Source organism: Lagenorhynchus albirostris, chromosome 14, assembly GCF_949774975.1.
Source record: "Lagenorhynchus albirostris chromosome 14, mLagAlb1.1, whole genome shotgun sequence".
Lineage (NCBI taxonomy): Eukaryota > Metazoa > Chordata > Mammalia > Artiodactyla > Delphinidae > Lagenorhynchus > Lagenorhynchus albirostris.
In genome coordinates this window covers 78,831,001-78,855,284 of record NC_083108.1, presented here as the reverse complement: position 1 = coordinate 78,855,284, position 24,284 = coordinate 78,831,001, and the positions used below count along the sequence as shown (strand labels likewise).

The following is a 24,284-nucleotide window of genomic DNA, read 5'->3' as shown; positions in this document are numbered from 1 at the left end:
TTCCCCCATCTTGCTCTTTTACTTTTTTTTTTTTTGAACCCCATGGCGCTTGAAACCTTTCAACATACCTGTATTGTGTAATTTGCTTATTTTCAGTGATTTATTCAGTAGCTATTAGTATTTATGTGCCGGGCTATATGTTTCCCCACTATATGAAGATAAAAGTCCCTGCCCTGGTGGAGCTTACATTCTAAGGAGGGCAGATAAACAGACTTTTAAGAGAGTAGGTCAGATAAGTGTTACTCCTGTTACACTGAATAAAAATCTGATTTTTAATCTCCGTCACCAGAGTGAGCATCCCAAGACCCAGTGGGGGCTGATTTTCACCTCCCTTTCCTGATATCCTGAGGGAGCTCGGGATCTCTCAAGCCCTTCCTGCTCAAATCTGCAGAACACATTTAACCTATCTCCCTTCACCACCAGTGGGGAGATGTTGAAGTTCAAGTATGGAGCACGGAATCTGCCGGACGCTGGTGCTGCAGAATCCATTGCCAGCCGGGCCTCCAGGTTGAATCTTTTCTTCCAGGTAAGAGACTGGCTTGCCAACTTTGCTCACCTCTGTGTGTTTCCCTGGAACCTCTTTGTTACCTTTGCTTTTGTTATAGGACTGAGGCTAATCCAGGAGAATATCCCCTTTGGTGTTTCATATGTGCTGATAGTTTTGGAAAGGAGCCATTGTTCAGACAGGAGTGGGTGGCTGAACTTGCCCTGGAAGGAAGACCTTTTTTTATGACTTCAGTACTAAAGTTTGTCCTTTTATTAAAGAAAAGTAATTGAACAAAGACACTCTTTTGACCGAAATTTCTATACTTGTAATCCTATAGAAATATAGAAATCTTTTTCATTCAAGGGATGTTTATGGTTTAGATTTAAAAAAAAAAAGTTTTGATAAATACCACACCTGTGAAACCCCCTTTCCTCTCAAGATACAGAACATTTCCATCACCGCAAAGGATTAAAACTTAATGTTGTCAGATTTTTTTTCCACGTAGACTTCTAATTCTTTTGTTTCTGATGTAGGTGGAACACCGTTGATGTAGAAATCCTTGTTTGACTTATGTATTCGTAAGTCAAAGGGACAATACAGATAGTGGTGAAGATTTAGGTTTGAACCCTGGCCCCAGTACTTGTTAGCTGTGTTACCTTGGGCGAGTCAGTTGCCTTCTCTCAACCCATTTTCTGTTCTTTATAATGGAGGTTATAACACCTAATTTACAGAGTTGTGAGGATTAAATGAGATAATCCATGTAAAGTACTTAGTTTCTTGCCCAGCTCTTGGTAAGCCCTTTATAAATGGTAACTATTATTAATAATAAGTGTAGAAATAGTATTAGTGACAGTAATAATAAATTTTTTTTAGCAGTCTTTCCTGATCTTTTTCTTTCCAATTAATACATGCTCTCATAGGCTTTTTTAAAAATTTTAATTTATTTAATTTTTGGCTGTGTTGGGTCTTCATTGCTGCGCGTGGGCTTTTCTCTAGTTGTGTAGAGCGGGGGCTACTCTTCGTTGCGGTGTGCGGGCTTCTCACTGCATTGGCTTGTCTTATTGCGGAGCACGGGCTCTAGGTGCGCGGGCTTAGTAGTTGTGGCTCAAGGGCTCTAGAGCTCAGGCTCAGTAGTTGTGGTGCACGGGCTTAGCTGCTCCACGGCATGTGGGATCTTCCTGGACCAGGGCTTGAATCCGTGTCCCCTGCATTGGTAGGTGGATTCTTAACCATTGCGCCACCAGGGAAGCCCAGTAATAATAAATTTATGTTCACATAGCAGTAGTTATATTTAAGAAGGCATTTTTGTATGATACCTGTAGGATGATAAATAGTAATACTATTTAATAGTAAGTTAATAGTAATACTATTAAATTTAATAGTATTTAATAGTAATACTATTACATTTAAACCAACTATACTGGTTTAAATGTAATCGTATTTTACAATGTTATATTAGTTTCAACACTAATACGATCTTGAGGACATTTTTCCCAAGATACTGGTATTGGGGAATGTTCAAACAGATCAGAATGGGGACAGATTGAAAGTGTAGGTGGGACCATCCCCATCACCATTTAAGTCATGAGCCATTTTTCACTAATGAATAGTCTATTTTTAACCTCAGCTGACTGAGTGCTACCACTTTTTAGCCCCTTTATCGTTTTACTCCCAAACTTTCAACTTATGACAGAATTTATTAAGGCCTTATCATATGCAGATGTGGAGGGAGACAAAGACTTGCCCAGAATCACACAGCTTGTAAATGGCAAAGCCATGCCCAGTTTTTGTTCTGTGGGTATGTAACTGCTGGGCAATACCGCCAGAGTATGTCAGAGTTTATTAAGTGTGTCTTGTACTTAAATGTCATTTTAACAGCAAGGATTGTGGATAAACCCCTAATTCATCATTTTTTTTTAAACTAATGAGTTCCACCCGGCCCCCAGGAAAGCTGTTATTTGCAAGTGTAGCGTAACCCTAACATTCGCCTTAATATAAACAGGTAAGGATACTGTTTTTCCCCCTTCCAGCTGAAACTCATTCCTTCTTGGATGGGACTTGAACACAGCCAAAACTCAGATTGGACTTGAACCCACGATCCCTGACTTAGGAGGGGACTTGAACCCACTGTCCTTTAATTGAAACCACTCACCTGGTGTCAGGACTTACTGAAGCTCAGGTTCTCTTGTCTCAGCACAGAAAAGGCAAAGAGTGAGTTTCTTAGCATAGGATGCTTGTGAGAGATACAAACAGCCAACAAGGGAATGCAGCCCCGAGAGCAAAGAGGGGCTACGTTTTTATAGTCAAAGAAAACGTGGGGAGGGGAGAAGACCACCTTTTTTCTCATTTTTGGGCAGACATCAAGGCTTATATCATTAGTTCTTCCTTTGACCCTATATGGTCTAACCGGGACTGTCATGGTGCTACTTAAATCATGTATATTAGCAGGAGAGTGGTAACATATACTAAAATATGGTAATTCATCTCAGGTTTCAATATAATGTCCCCTTTCACCTAGTTTCTTTCTCCTTTTACCTATATTTCTGTCTTGGCTACATGCAGAAATGCTGCTCTTCAAGGACCATTAACTTCCTGACTTCGTGTAAAAAGATTCAGAGCCCATATCTATTGTCTTGTGTTTTAGCTATCAGGACTTGTGGCTTTAGTGTACTTGGTACTTGGATGCACCTGGTCTTCCTTCAAGGTAGTATAGGCTGTTGCTAGGTTATTGGATTCTTTTCTTGAGTGGTCATTAGCTTATAACAGTCTCCCAGACTCCCTTAAAATTCCCTCGCTGTCCTTAATCCCCTAGTGGGATTTCTAAACTATTTAATTACCCTACTCTATCCCTATCCCAGCGCCCTTTTAATGAGGTTTGGATAGAGAGTAGCGGTTTTGTTTTCCATTTAGGTAAGTACTTTAGACAGGGTCTCAGTTTCTACTTAACAGAACTTCCCCACAAGCTCTAGGTCAGTGGTTGGCAGACTTTGAAATTTTCGAGCCAGCAAAATTTTGCAAATTTGCTGGGCTGACCTAGGTTTGCCAACTTTCTATTTTGCCAAGTAAGGAATGTAAAAAACACACAGAAAAAAGAAAATCATATTATCTTCTTTATTTCATAAAGAAAGGACATTTTAAGAAATACCATGAGAGGAAGGACATCATTGCAGAATAAAGGACCATTTTACAGTTTGAATACATGTAGCTTTATAAAAGAGTCATCATGTGGTGTTCATCTTCTCTTATTTCATGGCAGACTTGAAAACTTTGTTAAGACTCAGTACTGTATTTGGGAACAGCTGCTTAAACTCATTAAGGAACAGAAGAAACAAAGAATCTTAGTTTCCCAGTTAGTGGCAGAACTCTAAAGTGACAGAAGGGTGACCTTTTGTGACCCAGTGCTTCACAAACCTGGCTGAGGTCTGACTCTCTAGAGAGGACTTGTTACTAAACATATTCTAAGCTACAAACTGGGAAATTGGAATTCAGTAGGTTGGGGTGGAACCTGAGAATCTGTTTTTTTTTTTGTTTTTTAAGTGCTCCAGTTCTCCAAGTGATTCAGATGTAGCCAATCTGTTTCTGTTATCCAGTGCTGTGTAACAAACCACTCACAAAGTTTAAAACAACAGTGATTTATTTTGTCTTATGATTCTGTGGGTTGGCTGCATTCAGCTAGGTGGTTCTTCTGCTGGGGTCACTCATGGGGCTGTATTGAGTTGGGAGCTTGGCTGGGACTGGAACATTTGGGTGCCAACTGCTGGCTGGGGAGCCTCAGGGTTCTACTGACCTCTCTTCTCCAAAGGTCTTTCATTATTCAGTCAGTCTAACCTGGGGCTTGTAATTTTTTTCTGTGGATAATAAGTATTTTAGATGTCATGGGCCTTACGGTCTCTGCTGCAACTAGTCAACTCTGTCATTGTAGCACAGAAGCAGCCATAGATGATGTGTAAATTAATAGGTATGGCTGTGTTCCAATAAAACTTTATTTATAAAAACACGCAGTGGGCCAGATTTGGCTGACCCCTGGTCTAGCCCAAGCTTCTTGACTTGGTGGATGGCTTCCCCAAAAAAGCAAATGTAGAAGCTGCCAGACTTCTTAAGGGCTCCACCTTGAACTGGCACATGATCCCTTATGTCATGTTCTGTTGGTTGACGTGAGTCATGGCGATGGCACAGATTCACGAGGAGAGGAAATAGATTCCGACTCTTGGTGGGTGCAGTGGCAAGTGCCTTCAGAGTTAGAGGAACTGTTGGTGGCCGGCTTTGCAGAGAGACCTGCACACAGCCCACAGCTTGGCACATGGGATTCATTGCTCTAGACCAGGGGTACAAACTCATGTCTTTGGGGGCCGGGCAGTGTAAAGGAGTCAAGTGAGCCAGATGGAAGAGCTGCAAGTCAGGTCTGCAGTGAAATGCAGACCACATCCGCTACCCAGAGGGTCAGCGCTCCTCAGCTGCAGCTCAGCATCCCCAGGCAGGAATGTGGGGCATTGTTGCCAGATCTGCCAGGGTCTCACGGGAAGCCGGAAATCCTCCCCTCCCCCCCTTTTTTTTTTGGTGTGAAATCTCCTGATTTTTCAATATTGGCAGATAACTCAAATTATTTTAAATACCACAGGCCAAACAAAACATGTCTGTGGGCTAGATGCAGTTTGCCAGTTTGCAGCTGTTGCTCGAGATCGTGAATAAATTCAGCTTTAGTGCAGTCACTCCATTTACACAACCCTAGATTGTTCAAGTGAATTAAACCGAAGTTATGTCAGCAAACCTCTGGGAACACAGGGAGGAAGAGGCAATCGTTGTGTCCTAGTGCAGAGACATGGAGATGTGACAGGACCAGCAGGGTTCAGAGTAAATGTCCCCACGAGCCTCAGACCATTAAGAAAGAAGGACCTTTTCTTACTCTTGGCATGCTGGTGAAGTTTTTCTCCCGAGGTGCTGGAGGAAGAAGCCCACGGTGATGGAATGTCCAAATGATAACTTAATGACTGTCAATGGATGTTGCTTTAAAGAACGAGGCCACCGAATTATGTTGTTACTGTGTGTCGTGAGCAGTTAGTCGAGTTGGTAGCTTGCAATTTACTCTGCGTGGATGTTATTGATCAAAGCTTTTCATTATTGACAGTGTCTCCATCTGCTGTTTGCTGTTTTTAGGGGAAACCACCCTTCATGACTCAACAGCAGATGTCTCCTCTTTCCCGAGAAGGGATATTAGATGCCCTCTTTGTTCTCTTTAAAGAATGCAGTCAGCCTGCTCTGATGAAGATTAAGCACGTGAGCAACTTTGTCCAGAAGTGTAAGTGTGGGCAACTTTTTCTTGAAAACTGTCCTGCTTATAGAGAACTAGAAGGATGCCAGGGGCGGGATGCGTTTGTGGTCAGTGGGAGTGGGTGGGAAGTCTGCTTTAGACGGACTCACCTTCAAGGTCAGCTTCCACCTTCTGTCTCTGGGAGACCGAATAAGTCTTGGTTGCAAGTGACAGAAACTCAACTCAAACTAGCTTAGGCCAAAAAGTGAATTAAAAAATTTTTTTTATTTTATTGAAGTATAGTTGATGTACAACATTGTGTTGATTTCTGCTGTACAGCAAAGTGATTCAGTTATATATATTGTTTTTCATTATGGTTTATCACAGAATATTGAATATAGTTCCCTGTGCTATGCAGTTGGACTTTGTTGTTTATCCCAAAAAATGAATTTTTTTTGGCTCATGAAATTGATAGTCCAGGGATGGGTCAACTTTTAGGCATGGCTGGTTCCAAGGACTTAAATAACATCCTCTGGCTCCATCTTTACACTCACTTAAAGCTGATTATTCATTAAGCATTATAAGCACAGTGCTTAGCGCCCACAGTATTTAATTTTAATAAATTGAATTTATTGTAATTAGTTTAATTTAATTTATTTTAAAATCATAAGAAAATATGGGTATGCTAATAATGTTTAATGATTCTGGATTATATTCATCTTTATACCAATGCAGTCATAAAAAATATATATATTTATATAAAATATATTTTTTATGGAGCAAGGGACTGACGAAGGCAAAAGTGCCTAGGGACTGTGAAAGTCATGAATCGGCCCTGCCCGCACCTTGTTGTTGTGTTTTATTTATTTATTTTAAAGTATTTATTTATTTATTTGGCTGCACTGGGTCTTAGTTGCAGCATGTGGGATATAGTTCCCTGACCAGGGATCGAACTCGGGCCCCCTACATTTGGGAGCGTGGAGTCTTAGCCACTGGACCACCAGGGAAGTCCACGAATGCACCCTGTTCTCGACTCTCCTTGACTTCCACGTGGTGGGGAAGTTGACTGCTGGTTCCCCAGTTTCGTATTTTTTCACGTGACCCCAGTGTTTTTCGACCAGCGGTGATTTTGCCTCCCAGGGACATTTGGCAGTATCTGGAGACAGTTTTGGTTGTCACAGCTGGCGGGGAGGGGGCTCATGGCAGCTAATGAGTGGAGCCCGGAGATGCTGCTAAACATCCTACAATGCACGGGGCAGCCCCCCACCACCCAGAACTCTGGGACTAGCGGGCCTTTCTCTCTCGCCATGAAATCTCAGGGCCTCTTCCTCTCCATACGGCTCTTCTGTGTGGTCTCTCCATGAAGGGTTGGCCAACTACAGCCTGGGATGCCTGCTTTGTAAACAAAGTTCTGCTGGAATACAGCCACGCCTGTTCCCTAGGGCTGCTGTCACATCACAAGGCATTTGAGTAGACGTGACCATATGGCCTCCAAAGCCTAAAATATTTACTGTCTGGCCCTTTAAGAAAAAGCTGCTGACCCCTGGTCTACACTCTAGCAGAGATGTCTAGACCTCCTCCATGGCAACTCAGGGTTTCCAAAAGCGGGAGCTGCCAGGCCTTTTTTGGGCTCAGGCCTGGAAGGGACGTAGAATCTCTTTGGCTGCATTCCACTGTTTGCAGTGAGGCATAGGGCCCCACAGATTCCACGTGCCGGGGAACTATGTGTATCTTCCACTGTCTATGTTCATGCAATCCCAGGGAAGATTCTCATTGGCTCTGCTTTGGGTCACTTGCCCACCCCTTGACCAGTCACTGGGCCAGGGTGTGAAGTACTGTGATTGGCCTCATTTAGGTGCCCAGGGGTCCAGGGCACTGTGATAACCAGGACCTCATGGAAAGGGGGATATACATTGCCCAAAGGACCTGGAAGTTTTGAGTGGATTAAACCAATGTATTACTAAGTGACCATTGGTACCCTGTGTGTTCTCAGTGCCCTCATCTGCAAAAAAGGGGAAAACGCATTATCTCATCAATAGGGATTGAATGAGTTAGTGCACAGTCCAGGCTTATCATGTTGCCTGGCACGTAGAAACAATCAATAAATGTTACCCAATAATGATAACCATAAACCTCAATGTTTAATATATTGTGTACCTTTAACTTAAAAATGTACTTGGCGTATTTGTTCATGATTCTGTGTTTGTTTGAATAAGCTCCCACCTTATTTTGTGGAATATTTAAATTCTCAAATAGGGAGTGGGAGGGGAAGGAATTATGTGACAGACTAATTTACTGAGCTATCAACATGCACCTTCTTTAGTCTTGAGATTGCCCTCCGGTTCCTTTAAAGCAGTGGATCTTCTAGACTCATTCAGTGATCAGGGGACTAGACTTAGTGAAACATAGATTTTTCTAATAGAATCCTCTTCCAGGGAGCTGTTTCATATTTTTAAAGAGGCTTCCTGGAGTGTATGGTTGAGAGACTATGACTGGAAAAGGGTGATTGCATTAGTATGCTCTTTTCCCCCCTTTGATTTTCTGTTTTGGAATGTAAGCTTCATTTCTCCATGGGAAGAAGGGTCCAACAGCTCTTACTGCATACGTTTCTCGAGTCTTGCCATAGAGATGGAGATTTTCTTCAGGGACTGTTGGAGGAAGTGAGACAGAATAATACAGCCCTGAAGCAGTGCCCCTAGCTTGGGCCAAGAGAGGGCAGGGAGCTGGCATCTGGGAACCAGGGAAGGGCTTTTTGTTTCTTAATTGTTATTCTAGCCCCAGTGCCTAAAACAGTGTCTGGTTCACAGAAGGTTTTAATAAATATTGGTTGACTGACTATTGCTGATGAACAGAATAAGTAGCAAAATCTTAAGTAGTATATCACATATTTTGTGATATTAAAGCGTGATATTAAAACATGCAGACAAAGTGTTGATAATGGTTAAAGTTGGGCTGTTCTTGGTGATCTGACAGTAGCTGAAATTCTACCCTCTTAACTAGGTTCGCTGCAGGCAAGCATATGTTCACAACTTAGTACTTTGGGCAAAATGTAACTTTAAGAAGCCCCCCCCCCATTGCAAACATGATACAAAGTAATTATTTGCAGCAACGTGGATGGACCTAGAGATTATCATACTAAGTGAAGTATGACAGAGAAAGACAAATATCATGATATCATGTATATGTGGAATCTAAAAAAAATGATACAAATGAACTTATTTACAAAGCAGAAATAGACTTACAGACATAGAAAACAAATCTATGGTTACCAAAGGAGAGGGGAGGGATAAATTAGGAGTTTGAGATTAACATATACACACTGCTATATATAAAATAGGTAACTAACAAGGACCTACTGTATAGCACAGGGAACTATATTCAATATCTTGTAATAACATATAATGGAAAAGAATCTAAAAAAGAATATATGTGCATAGCTAGTCACTTTGCTGTACACCTGAAACTAACACAACATTGTAAATTAACTGTATTTCAATAAAAATATTTTAAAAATACAAAGTTAAATATAAAAGGTCAGAGTGGGAGAAAATCCCTCAAAATTTTTCCTAAGATAACCACTGTTAACGATTTGGTGTGTAGTACTGCAGTTTTTCTTTTGTCCTTATAAATATTTATTATGAAATGTTCAAACATACCTAAAGGTGAAGAGACGAGTGTCGTGAGCCCCCACATACCAATCCACTAGCTTGAGCAATGAACCCTTTTCCATTGCATGTTCTAACATTACTGTGTTTTAATTTTATGCAAAATGGCTCATATGTTTATAATGCTTTCGCCACTAGGTTTGCTCACCTAGCAAAATATTTACTCGACAGGTATTTACGGAACACTCGCTATGTGTCAGCTTCTGTTTTGGGTACTGGGTTTACAGTAGTGATCAAAACAGAAAAAATCCTTGTTCTTGAAGAACATAGACTCTAGTGGAGGTCGAGCTGCTGAATTCTTTTAAACATGTGCCTAATATTCTTTTATGTGGGTGGACTCTTAGGCTGTTTCCCCTTTCCTACTAACGGACCTCTAGGTTGTTTCTGATTTTTTTCCTGTAACAAACAGCGCTTATCATAAGTATCTTGATATGTATGTCTTTGGAGCATTTCTGTGAAGGATGAATTCCTAGAGATTGAAGTGTCACAATACTGAGTTTCAAAAAAGGAAGCAGTGCACTCATCTGTGGTGGCTTTTGCCTCCTGGGTCCAAATATATATCTGACAAGGTCCTTCTTTGACTGCATTTTCATTCCATGCTTTGGGTCTTTACCTCCCCTCAATATTCAGTCTGCACTGGGCTCAGAGTGGGCAGGGATGAAGGGTCGCTGTGGTTTTGAAGTCACAGAAGTTGCTGGTAGGGAGAGAAGTTGTGAAGGGTTATTTTTTCCACAGTCATAGACATGAGTTTAGCATCTCACCTGTTCACCTTAATAATCCACAAGCCTGACCCTGTCGGACAGGGGAGGGAGTTGGCAGGACACGGCCGAGGCCAGGAAGCCCCAGAGGAAGTTTGGGCAATGGCGCCTACCCTCGGCACCAAAACCAGTAAGCCACTTGGTGTCTTTGGTCAACTTACACATTTGGAGGGCGGACCACAATGAAATCTGTCGTGTGCAAAATGAACCCCATGACGGACACAGCTTCCTGTGGTTCTGAGGTTAAGAAGTGGGGGACCCAGCAGCTGACAGTGGAGAGTGACGAAAGCAGAGATGACCTTCTGGACATTTAGATGGAAACCAATGCAGGTGAAAGTCCGCTGGTGAAAACTGACTTCTGATATGTTCTTTCATTGTCCAGTGAGCAATCCGTAATTGATATATAATTTAAGTCCAACTTGTAACAAGATTTTTTAAACTGGAAAAAAAAAATCCAAAAGCCTTTGGATAACAGCATTGTGATGTGGAATGGTTTCTCAGAATTCTGAGAGCATCGCGATGGTGTTGCCTGCAAGCGGTTTTGTCTCCCTGGGTGATTGAGATGCCTGGTGGTTGCCAGTGACAGACCCAGAGTTATTAAGTTGGACAATGCTGTAAGCAACACAGGGGCCCAAGGCCTAACAGAATCAGGAGAGCCTGGCCTTGTGTGCGAGCAGTGATGAAATCAGGTTCAAGCCAGCATATTTGGGGAATTAATAATTCAAAACTCAAGTACTAGATCTGAAAGAAACTTGGAAGAGGGCAGGGCAGAAAGGCTGGGCTTGGCACAGTGATGTCAGGGCAAAAGGAAAATATCGTGCAGCTTTCAGTTTTGCTTCTGCATGGAATTCTCCCTGAAAGTGCTCTTTCTTTATTTTTTTGTTTTCCAACGGTCACGATGAATTCATGCGGATCCACCCACCCCTCTTGCCTGATTACTCAAGGGGCCAAAAGAAGGTGTTTTTAGGATGACTGTTGAAGTAAGAGATGTGGTTTGTGCAGTGATGTTCATCGTATGAGCCTTTGAGCTAAGTTAATTCAACTCCACCCACGCAACAAAGAAAGGGAGTGGGTAACAACAATTAAAATTGCATCGGCTAATTCATTAATATGTTGACAAGTGACTGTGGTTATGAAGTGGCTTTTCCCTTTGTTGGATTCTGTCCCTTTCGCTGTGTGAACAACTCTCTGAGTGATTGTAACTCTAGAGTGTGGCTCCCAGCTTTATCTGGTGCCCACCCACAGAAATGAGGATCACTCCAGGGTACCCGTGGGATTTCAAGAGTCCCTTGGTCTTCACCATGGCACCTTTCTGAGGGATTCTCCAGGATAATTTTGATTACATGTTTCTCTTGTCTTGCTTAGGAGTGTAACCCTCTATATGAGGCAGTTTCCCTATATCAGGCAGGATTGAAGGATTTGGTCAGTCATAACTGTTCCGCTCTATTCTTTTTTTTTTAAATATTTTATTGAAGTATAGTTGATTTACAATGTTGTTTATTTCTGCTGTACAGCAAACTGATTCAGTTATACTTATATATTCTTTTTCATATTCTTTTCTATTATGATTTATCACAGGATATTGAATATAGTTCCCTGGGCTATACAGTAGGACCTTGTTGTTTATCCATCCTGTATATAATAGTTTGCATCTGCTAATCCTAAACTCCCAATCCATCCCTCCCACCCCTCCTCCCCCTTGGCAACCACAGGTCTGTTCTCTATGTCTTTGAGTCTGTTTCTGTTTTGTAGATATGTTCATTTGTATCATATTTTAGATTCCACATATAAGTGATATCATATGGTATCTGTCTTTCTTTTTCTGACTTACTTCACTTAATATGATAATCTCTAGGTCCATCTATGTTGCTGCAAATGGTATTATTTCATTCTTTTTAAAAATTTTTTTATTGGAGTATAGTTGATTTACAGTGTTGTTAGTTTCAGGTACACAGCGAAGTGGATCAGTTATACATATATATATATATATATATATATATATATATACTATTTTTTTTTTAGATTCTTTTCCCATATAGGCCATTACACAGTATTGAGTAGAGTTCCCTGTGCTATACAGCAGGTTGTTATTAGTTCATTCTTTCTTATGGCTGAGTAGTATTCCATTGTATATATATAAACCACATCTTCTTTATCCATTTAGGTTGCTTCCGTGTCTCAGCTATTGTAAATAGTGCTGCTATGAACATAGGGGTGCATGTATCCTTTCGAATTATTTTGTCTGGGTATATGCCCAGGAGTGGGATTGCTGGATCATATGGTAGCTCTATTTTTAGTTTTTCTGAGGAACCTCCATACTGTTCTCCGTAGCGGCTGCACCAATTTACATTCTCACCAACAGTGCAAGAGGGTTCCCTTTTGTCCACACCCTCTCTAACAGTTATTATTTGTAGACTTTTTAATGATGGCAGTTGTGACTGGTGTGAGGTGATACCTTATTGTAATTTTGACTTGCATTTCTCTAATAATTATGTTCCACTCTATTCTTTAGACCATTAGAGTTGTTGCAAATCCAGTGATGCCCCAACTTAGTGCTGTTAAATAAATATATGTTAGATTCCAAATCTGCCACCCGTTTAGTCCATACTTTAAACACTGAGAATCTCTCACTGTTCCGCCCCCTCCTCCAATCCCCCAAATTCATATGTTAAGGCTCTATCCCCCAACATGTGAAGGCTTTGGGAGATAATTAGGTTTAGATGAATTCATAAAGGTGGTCCCCCATGATGGAATTAGTGTCCCTGGAAGAAGAGGGACGAGGGCTCCTTTTCTTTCTGCCACATGAGGACACAGGGAGAAGGTGGCCGTCCATCAGTCAGGAAGCGGATTCTCTCCAGGATCTCAGTCTGCTGGCCTTCCCAGCCACCAGGACTTTGAGAAATGCATGCCTGTTGTTTAAGCCGCTTTGCCCATGGGTCTGTGGTGTTTTGTTAAAGCAGTCAGGGCAGATGAAGACACCAACTGAGAGATTGCACTCGGAGAAGGAATAGACTATATGCCAAGAAAAAAGATAGTTGGAAACCCATCCAGGTGTGTGATACGTCAGCTCTGCAGGACCAGGGTCAGGGCTCTATTTGGTTCCTTGGGCTCAGGCTTTTTTTTTCTCTTTGGTAGTGCTGCTGCATATTAAGGCCAGGAAGGTATTTACTGACACGATCCAAGGGAGATAAGACTTGGGCTAGTGGGATAAAACTGAGCAGGACACGTGTAGTCAGAATGGAATGATCTGGAAGTCAACTCCAAAGTCGACTGACATGGGGATCACATTGCTTACATCCCATTATAAACTGATCTAAATGCTGGTAAGAACTTTTGATCACACACTGCCCTGTAGCCTCCAGAGAGGAAGAAAAGCATGATTTCCGTTCTCCTTCCCCTATTTTCTACGTCTACAGGATTCAAATCATAGCTGCCATGGAAACTGTGCTTTGGAATTTCTGGAGCCCTTAATTTTAACTTAGCATAGGAAAACACTTTTATGCTGATTTTATAATTATTCACGACGACGAGAAAGTGACTAAGTGTCTCCTGACAGCTAGGGAAGACATCGCAACACTTTCTTCTTTCTTCCTTTCTTTTCGCTTTCATAAAGATGCGCGTATTTGAAGCACGTTATGGATCAGGAGTCACTCTTCCGTCTTTTGCAGATTCTGACATCGTAGCTGAGTTGCAGGAGCTCCAGCCTTCAGCAAAGGACTTTGAAGGGAGAAGTGTGGTAGGTTGCGGTAACTTTGCCGAAGTGCAGGTGGTCAGAGAGAAAGCGACCGGGGACATCTATGCCATGAAAGTCATGAAGAAGAAGGCTTTGTTGGCCCAGGAGCAGGTAGGAGCGTTTAACATCACAGCATTTTCCCCCTTTCTGTACCAGCATGTTCATTGCAGAGATGAGGATCTGCTGAATTGGCATCTGGGATGGAGCCAGTTTTCCTCTGCCTCTCTAGTTAATTATGGTGGCACAGCCAGGAAGGTCTGAACACTCTTGAACTGACATTGACTAATTTTGAAGACTGACAAGCTCCCCTGAGTTGCTTTTATAGTTGCATATTATTCAGAACTAACTTGGCCTTTTCACTAATGAATTGGAGATGATCTTTCATGACCATCCCTTGGGGATTCAGAGATGTGCATGTTATGGGGTGAGTCAGATAGCCTTTGCTTTCGTACACATCTTATATATTTGTGTTGTGGGCATGTGTATTTGATTTTAAAACAGGCCTCTGAAGAAATTAAATTGTTCTATGGCTAGGGAGTTGCTGGTTGGAGAGCAGGTGAGAAGTTATCTTTCCTGTTGTGGTGTTTTTCTCTCTTTTAAACAAGGCTGCTGCTTCCAGACAGTATTGATTCATTTGCCTCGTTTCTAGAGAGGTGACCATCAGCCCTGGTGTTCAGACAGCAGTTTATTAGTTACCCATGTTCAGGTGCACATCATGTGTCTGATAATGGACCCAGCACCGTGGGAAGCCTGCAAGAGGAATCGAAGCTCCATGGCTGTTAATTTCAGGGTTTTAGAACAGCCTTGGAAAGTGGAGGTAAAGCACAGATCCGTAAAGCAGGCACTTAGGAGCTAAAGCATCACAGAAGAGGGAGCAGTTAGCAAATTCATGAACGATAGAATGAGGAGAGGTGTGGGTGAGCCAGAGACAGTTAGGGAAGGTTCACAGTGCTGAGAGGGAGCATGGGCTCCGGACAGAGAGAAGTGACGAGAATGTACCAGGTAGAAGTGTGGCATGTGTGCCGTTCTGGAGGTGTGAGGATTAGAACGCTACGCAGATGTGTGTGTTTGTTTTTGTTGTTTAAGTGGTTTAGAACGAATAGACTGGGAGATGGGGAGAAATAAGGATATTGGAGTTGGGAGGGGGTGATTGGTGGGAAACCTCAAGAACCCTTTTTTGGTTACTGTGATAAAATACATGCAACATAAAATTTACCATTTTAACCATTTTTAAGTGTACAGTTCAGTGGCATTAAGTACATTCACAGTGTGCCACCACCACCGCTGTCCTTCTGCAGAACTTTTTCATCATCCCAGATAGAAACTCTACCCATTAAATAGTAACTCACCCTCCCCAAGAACTGCTTTTCGGAGTCACAGTTTAATTTGTGAGACATTTGGGGATCACGTAGGTTTTTGGAAGAAGGCGGCTGGGATCTGGGTCTGAGTACCTAAGTGACTTTGTGTGGTCTCCAGTCAGAGACCCAGGGGAGGGCAGGAAGCTGCTTGTCAGCATCCAGGAAAGCTGTGGCGTGCGTTCAGGAATGAAATGTGGGCAACTTCACAGAAAGGACAAATGACAGGATGTGGCAAATCATTCGGAAGAGAGGCGTGGAAGATGCCCACTCAGCCACCCAGCACCTAACAACCACCTGTCATCAGGCCACACCTGCTGAGCACCAGTCGTGTCTGGTGTGTTCCTAGGTCCTTGGAAGAGGCCTTAGATGTAGGCTGTGCTGCTTATATTTCAGGTGGGAAATGGTGCATATCAAAGGAAGCAAATTCAGTGTCTACGATACTGCAGGCAAGTGATAGAGACACTCACATAGGCGTGCGTTCCTCCAGGTGAATGACTTGAGATGACCCCTTGTGAGGCGTGGGCTGGGAGATTTAAAAATCACACACACCCGGGAGCTAATTAACCCCACCCACCCATTCCTTACCTGAGCCATGGTGAGGCTTTGGAATTGAAGGGTGTGAGAAGAGAAGTCAGCACAGGGAGTTGGGGGAAGGAAGTGCCAGAGAGGAGGTGAGAAGAGGTAGCATCCTGTGAACAAGACCTGTCGCCTAGGAGAAGCCAGCAACCCCGCCCAGAGCTCCATGAAAACTGGAAGAGGTCCTCAGAGACCATTTGTTTTAATAGAAGCTTCAGGGGTCAGATGAGGCGTCAGTGATAAGCAAGTGAAGGTGCAGACCCTTCTGTTCAGCCAGCCTTCACTGAACACTTTTTATGTGCCAGGAAAACAGAAGGATCAGCAAATCCCACACGGTAGATTTCGGGGGTTGGGTTGGTGTTTCCCAGATGTGTTAGCGGTTAAACTGGTGGTGTGCATGATGATTTTGGGCAGTACACGGACAGAACTATTTTAAAACATTTAATAGTTCAATATTAACTGGCATATCCAAACCTGGCATTTTCACAGATGTTACTCTTAGAACGAAATGGAAGAAGGTGTATTTAAAATTAAATTACTTGGAAACAGTCACAAATTTACAGAAAAGTCACAAGTATAGTGTGTCAGTCAAGGTTCTATAGTATATATATATGATACATGCTATCTATACACATTGACTATACATACATGTACACATTGAATATACATACATGTACACATTGACTATACATACATACGCATATGTGTATGACTTACCTGACTGTGGGCACTAGGAAGGCTGAAATCTGTAGGACAGGTCAAGAGACTGGAAGCTTTCGGGCAGAAGCTGGTGATGCAGTCTTGAGGCAGAATTTCTTCTTTCTCAGGGAAGCCTCAGTTTTGTTCTTAAGACCTTTCAGCTGATTGGATGAGGCACACCCAAATTATCAAGGATAACCTCCTTTACTAAATTAACCACCGCCTGCACAACAGCCTCACGGCAACACCTAGATTAGTGTTGGCTTGAATGACTGGGTGCTAGAGCCTAGCCAAGTTGACACACAAAACTATCACATATAGTATCAACAACTTCCTTTTCCTGAACCATTTGAAAATCACTCACCAACCCGATGCCCCATTATCTCCAGGTACTTCAGAGTACATTTCCTATAATAAGGACGGTTTTCCCATGAATGACAACACAACCATCAAAATCAGGAAATCAACCATGATAAAATTACCACCATCTAATCCTCAGGCCCCACTCAGGGTTCACCAGTTTGTTCCATGGTCTTTTAGAACAAAAGGATTCACTTCAGGATCCCACGTGGCATTTAGTTGTCCTGTCCCTCTAGTCTTTTCAGGCTGGAACAGTCCCTTCATTTCTCCCGGACTCTGATGACCTTGGCGACTCTGAAGATTGTAGGCCAGTTATTTTGTAAAATTTAGATTTGTCTGATGTTGCTCATGCTGAGATTCAGGTTCAGGCAGGATTATCACAGACAGAATGCTCTGTTCCTCTCATTGCATCCCAACAGGTGAGTCTCAATTTCAGTTTGTCACATTCCTGAGGATGTCACTTTGGTATCTGCCACACTTCTCCACTGTGGAGTTAACTCCTTTCCTCTTTGTAATTACATACGTATATTTTGGAAGGAGATACTTTCAAACTATGGAAATACCTGTTTCTCATAAAACTTTCAATCCATGAATTTATTTATATCTGTATGGACTTGCATTTTCCTGTCAGTGAGTTACAATCCATTCCTGTCATAATATATTTTTATACTCAAATTGTCCCCAAGTTGGCCAATGAGAGAAAAGGGAACCATCTTGCACTGTTGGTGGGAATGTAAATTTATACAGCCACCATGGAGAACAGTATGGAGGTTCCTTAAAAAACTAAAAATAGAATTACCATATGATCCAGCAATCCCACTTCTGGGCATATACCCAGGGAAAACCGTAATTCAAAAAGACACATGCATCCCAATGTTCATTGCAGCACTATTTACAATAGCCAGGTCATGGAAGCAACCTAAATGCCCATCGACAGACTAATGGATAAAGAATATGTGGTACATATATACAATGGAGTATTACTCAGCCATAAAAAGGAACAACATTGGGTCATTTGTAGAGACTTGGATGGACCTAGAGACTGTCATACAGAGTGAAGTAAGTCAGAAAGAGAAAAACAAATATCGTATATTAGCACATACATGTGGAATCTAGAAAAATGGTACAGATGAACCGGTTAGCAAGGCAGAAATAGAGACACAGATGTAGAGAACAAATGTATGGATACCACAGGGGGAAAGTGGGGTGGGGTGGGATGAATTGGGAGATTGGGATTGACATGTATACACGAATATGTATAAAATAGATAACTAGTAAGAACCTGCTGTATAATAAATAAATAAAATTAAATTAAAAAAAAAGAATCTCTTCAGGTTGGCTTTTGTGTCCTTTTGACATATTCCCCATCTTTGAGTTCTGTGTTGCTTTCTGATACAGCAAGATGTTCAGGCTCTTACACTTTTACTTTACCTGCCCCAGACCTGCAATCAGTCATTTCTCCAAGGACCTCTTTTTGTTTTGTTTTGTTTTTGTTTTTAAGTGGAAAATGGTATTTAGAGGCCACGATCTGGGCACTAGGTGTTCTGATTGCTATTGGGATGTCATTGCTCCCAGACGCCTTTCAGTGGACAAAGCCAGGGAATACATGTACATGTATGCAGTATACCTACCTTCACACACACAGACACACACACATTTACATCTCTGTTTATTTCTGTATCTATCTCTATATGTTGAAAACCATGTGTTCACATCGACACTTCCAAGTCCAGTCCAGCTTCACAAGGTTCATTGTAATTTTCACACTTTCCATGTTTGTAACTCTCTTCTCTGATATCACCCTTAATATTTTTCACTTATTTTATGCACCTGTGTCCATCCAATCTACTGTGTTTGCTGCTTCCCCCTCGGTAGGTTCAGATGCCCTGCTCTAGGCCATCCCTACATGTGATGACCTTCCTCACCTTGCTTGGACCAGTCACCCTGTTCTGGGCCACCATGGCTCTCCTTGCCACCTGTCATGGATGCTTACCTGGTGTTTTTTCTCCATCTGATGGCTTTAGGACTGAATTGCTCAGGAAGGGAAGGTAAAGAGAAAGAGATTTAGATTTAAAAGTAGTGAGTTGACTTTAAAGAAATACATTAAGTAAATAATTGGACACATGGATCTGGCAAAATGGTGAGCAAAGTAGGCAGAAGGATGAGATTTGTGGAATGTTGGGCTAAGTGATGGCTTTTTTAAAACAAAACAAAACTAGAATTACCAGTTTAAGCAAAGGGCATTTTCCCCATCACACTTAGTTCTTTATAATTGTCTAAACAGTTTCTTTTCCCCCTAGGTTTCATATTTTGAGGAAGAACAGAACATATTATCTCAGAACACAAGCCCTTGGATCCCCCGGTTGCAGTATGCCTTTCAGGACAAAAATAATCTTTATCTGGTGAGTCTTTCCATCTCTCTAGAATTAGTCTGGTGTTGCAATAATCAGATAGTACAGCTGTGGAATTCAATGTGGTTCTTGCCCACGTGGCCCACAACACGTCTCATTCTTTCTCATGCTTTCCTGACTTTCAGGTGTCTTCCTGTTCTTCTTGTCTTAAATATGAAGAACTAACCCATTTAGAAAGAGCTTCATTTATTGCTGGATATTGTAGCTGTGGCTCACAGAGCAATAAGGAGAAGTCATTTATTTGGAAATAGTCTGCTGTTTCCTTTAACAGAATCTTGCTTTAAATTAAAAAAATTGAGATAATGCATAGTTATTATAAGAAAATGCAAATGCTGCAGAAATGTATGAAATAGAAGGGAACATGCTCTACCTTTCTTTCTAATCCCTTTCCCCAAGGAAGCAAATATTAATGGTTATGTATGTTCTTTCTGGCCCTTAACCACGCCTTGCGGAAAAATATTTCTATGTCTGTGCGTGTAACACATGTATATAGTTTGTTTTACAAAAATGGTATATGACTGTCTACTTTGCTCTTCAGCTTGCTTTTTGCGTTGAACGATTTGTCCCTGACATCTTTCCATGTCACTACATGCAGATCTGCCTCATTCTTTCGAGCAATGCCATGGTTTTTCCTGATGTGCCTATAGCATAGCTTACAGAATGCTAAAATTCATTTTGGGGCCTTGTTTAGGTTCTTGGGGGTTTAGATTCCTAAAATTAAAAAGGTATCCTAAAAACAATTTTTGTTCTTGATTCAGCCCTTAAAACAAGACTATCCTATTACATTGAATGGAGATAAACTTTTGTAAAGCTCACGTCAGAGAAAAGGGTAAGAGAGAGACGGATTCCTATTTGTCTTGAACCTCCACTGGGCATTTTGGGGGGACTTTACACATTTATTTCTGACCTGGAATAAACAGTTTATTTGCCTTGGTCCCTGGCCCTACCCAGCCTTCTGAGCAAGGACATTCTCACACAGATGCACTGGGAGACCGGCCTTGCGCTGACCAAGTGCTCCTTCAGAATCAACAGCACACCTGTGGTCTCTGTGTCCTGAAACTTCCTTTCCTTGAATATTGTCTTGGAAGCTTTTCTTCCTTGACACCTGGGGCTTGGAACCCTTTCCTTTACTAATGACCTTGGTGTGTTTCTAGGCTCACTGGTGTTCTAGGACATTTGTTGCATACATGATATTTGTCTTGTGCTCTCTGTGTCTTGCGGAGTGCCTTGTATTTGGGCGTATTAACAGATTTATTCGTTAGCCTTCAGAAAAGCAGTTACCTTGACACAGCAGGCTCTTTGTTTGTTGTTGTTTTGGACATTTTAACTGGAGCCCTGCAAATGATATAGCACACCAGCGTGTGAGCATAATGTTAGTTTTTGAGGCCACACAGCACACAGGCCATCCTGGAGCTAGGAAGGGCTCTGATTTTTGGCAGAAGTTGAGACTCCACAGTTTTCTGGTCTGCCTTTTGCTCTGCTCTGGAATCTTATCGTTCTCTTCCTCTGAGTCGAAGAGCTCAACCTTTTTGATGTCCAATCTCATGCAGCTTCTTCTTCATAAAAGTAGCACTGTTGAGATGCTTTGGGACTTTCACACCATCATGGTCAGTTTTGGTAGAGGTGATGGCAGATTCTGAGTGTCCTGCGTAAAGGAACTCAGATGAATGAGGGCTAGTGGTCCAGTCCCAAGCGGCAAGCTCCTGCTCAGTTCTTGCAGGGAAACCACCCTCTGCTTGTCTCTGGGGTGGCCAGTGAGAATGGTCAGCGGGGCCCTAGGAGCGACACTCGTAGTTGTTTTCATGTTGATTATAGTTGGGTTTTTTCCCCCACGGCTCAACAGTTTGCAAAGCATATCTCTGGGAGGGTGATATTTGGGCATTTTGAGAAGTTTAAACTCTTCAGTGTCACCCTTTTTATCCATACCAATTGGCCTTGTCACAGTGGTAAGAACCGTCTCTTTCTTTTTCTCAATTGTGGATTTGACTGCTGTGGACTTCTGCTTGGATATAACTTTTCTGGAATACCTTGTAGATGGGGAATATCTGCCGTTCCTCTGCTAGGACAGGCTTCCATCTGCAGGGGGCTTCCTGTTTTGGGTCTTTGGGCTGTGGGGCTTCCCTCTGGATCTTGACACTGGCATTGGCATCCTTAGCTTAGGATGGTCTTCTCAGTTTTTCCACCCACCATCTTGGGAAATGGGACTGTTCTCAAAACGAGTGTTTTCTTGCATTCTGGTTGCCTCAGCACCTTGATGCCTGGCTGCAAGGAGGTTTTTATACCCTTCTTAAGTAGCTCAGTTGGGTGTTACCAGTGGGGTCTTGTAATTATTTCCTTGCCTGCATTCTCTTTTCCAGTACTTTGGAATAAAATGCTTGCTAAGGGTACCGTTTTCATATGAAAAATCCAAACTTAGCATAGGAATTAAGGTATGATGATAGATCCACCGTCTCTTGTCTGCAATTCTGAAATACCCCGTACTCTGGAAAACCTCAAGTTATTTTATTACTTATTTGGCAGCAAGACCTGACTTGAGCTTTGTAGCAAAACCTGACCCGAACTCTTATTCCCTTTAGAGTGACTGTTCATTCATTTTGCTGCAAGTTATGAATATGTTTGATTACAGGGTGATATCCCAGGCCCTACCTGAGGGTGTTGCATAATACAAAGCATATGCAACATTGTGCCGTCCTAAAATCTGAGCATTTCTGAATCTGGAGACACATTCTGCCTGTGGCAAGATAAGGGCACTGGACGTCTGTATTTGTGTTATAACATACTGGAATTCCACTGTGCCTCTAGATGGTTAAACCTTTGAGGTTTGGGGAAACATACAAATCGTAGTAAACTCCCCTGGCAGTTAAATTAATTCGTAATGCAGTTGTTGCTTAATTGAAGATATATTCTTTCGTTCTTTATTTTTAATATGATTGATGTTATTTTTATTTTTGGCTGCGTTGGGTCTTTGTTGCTGCATGTGGGCTTTCTCTAGTTGTGGTGAGCGGGGGCTGCTCTTCGTTGTGGTGTGTGGGCTTCTCATTGCGGTGGCTTCTCTTGTTGCGGAGCACAGGCGCTAGGCACGCGGGCTTCAGTAGTTGCAGCACATGGGCTCAGTAGTTGTGCACAGGCTCAGTAGTTGTGGCTCGTGGGCTCTAGGGTGTAGGCTCAGTAGTTGTGGCATATGGGCTTAGTTGCTCCACGGTATGTGGGATCTTCCTGGACTAGGGATAGAACCCGTGTCCCCTGCATTGGCAGGTGGACTCTTAACCACTGCACCACCAGGGAAGTCCCCAAAGATACATTTAAAATCAATGACATAGCAGCACTATTTACAATAACCAGGACATGGAAGCAACCTAAATGTCCACTGACAGAGGTATGGATAAAGAAGATGCAGTACCTATGTACAATGGAATGTTACTCAGCCATAAAAAAGAATGAAATAATTCCACTTGCAGCAACATGGATGGACCTAGAGATTATCACACTAAGTGCAGTAAGTCAGACAGAGAAAGACAAATACCATATGATATCGCTTATTTGTGGAATCTAAAAAAATGGTACAAATGAACTTATTTACAAAACAGAAACAGACTCACGAACTTAGAAAACAAAGTTATGGTTACCAAAGGGGAAAGGGGAGGAGGGATAAATTGGGAATTTAGGATTAACAGATACACAATACTATGTATAAAATAGATAAACAACGAGGACCTATTGTATAGCACAGGGAACTATATTCAATATCTCGTAATAACATAATGGAAAAGAATCTGAAAAAGAACATATATATATATATATATATATGAACTGAATCACCCCGTTGTACACCTGAATCACTGTAAATCAACTATACTTCAATTAAAAATAAATAAAATTTTTAAAAAATCAATGAAAAAAATAGGATTCCATTTCCTGTGTATTTCTCGGTGCAGTCTCTTCTCTCCAGTGCTGTTTTTACTGTGGGAGTCCAGGCCGCCATCTTCCTTTGCCCGCATTCCTGCAACAACCTCCTAAGTGTTCTCCCTGCCATCTGTCTTGCTCTTTCCCCAGGTCTTCTCCACACTGCAGCCAAGCCATCGCGCTGTTAAAACCCTTCAAGACTCCCTGCTGCCCCCTGGGTGAAGTCCAGACTCTTCCGTGTGGTTTACGAGGCCTTTTCCTCAGATGCCTCCAGCCTCAGTGCTCACATCTCTCTCCTTTCACTTTACATTCACCCTGAGCTTCCTTTGGTTCTTTGAACTTGCCTCTGACCTTTCTCCTCACTCTCCCCTCTTTCCACGTTTACCTGACTCTCATTTCTCCTTCTGGGCTTGGGACAGATGTGACTTCCTCCAGAAACCCTTCTCGGATCTTCCGCCGTGGGAGGGGCTCCCTTCTGCTGTGCGCTCAGAGCAGCCTGTACTTCCTCTTCGTGAATGGGGGGCGGTTGTCTCCACCAGGCTACGCCCTCCACCAGGAGAGCGATGATTTCTCCCTTGCTTCCAGTAGAGCTTCCCCAGGTTATTGCTTAAGACATATTTATTGGATGAATGCATGATTAATTTCATAGAAATTTGATTTACATACAAATGTACTCAAGGTATTATGGAAATTGTATTACGTTAATAGTGTGAGTTTTGCTCTCCAAGTATGTAATTGAACGCAGACCCAGTGAGATTTTTAAAATTTGGATTGCAGTGCAAGGAAATTGAATTTGGATCCTTTTGAGTTTTGATGGTTAAAAATTGCCCATTCGTAGTTGCATACCAATGAGTGTGGCTTTCCAGTTTTTGCTACAGAAAATCATAGCAAAGGCCGTCGACGTCTGGTTCCATATAACAAGGCGAGTCGTGTATTCTGTCAGGTGGCCCACGGAAGTAGTACTTTGTTGATCTGGTTCATGATGAAATCTGTTCAGTTCTGTTTAACAGATGCCTTCCCCAGGGTCCTTCCATGAAGGAGCTGATCTCTACAAAGAAAACATTGTTCTGCAACTCACCACTTGTA

General features: G+C 42.2%; 1 protein-coding gene across 2 annotated transcripts in view; it reads left to right on the top strand.

Moving 5' to 3' along the window:
• The first annotated feature begins 430 nt into the window (after positions 1 to 430).
• CIT (citron rho-interacting serine/threonine kinase) overlaps positions 431 to 24,284 on the top strand; it is a 168,929-nt gene continuing 145,075 nt past the window's right edge. For both annotated transcript variants that reach the window (XM_060121619.1, XM_060121618.1), the window contains exons 1-4: positions 431 to 526; positions 5,642 to 5,783; positions 13,827 to 14,002; positions 19,185 to 19,286. In XM_060121619.1, the coding sequence (XP_059977602.1) occupies positions 431 to 526; positions 5,642 to 5,783; positions 13,827 to 14,002; positions 19,185 to 19,286 (516 nt within the window). The remainder of the gene's footprint in view (positions 527 to 5,641; positions 5,784 to 13,826; positions 14,003 to 19,184; positions 19,287 to 24,284) is intronic.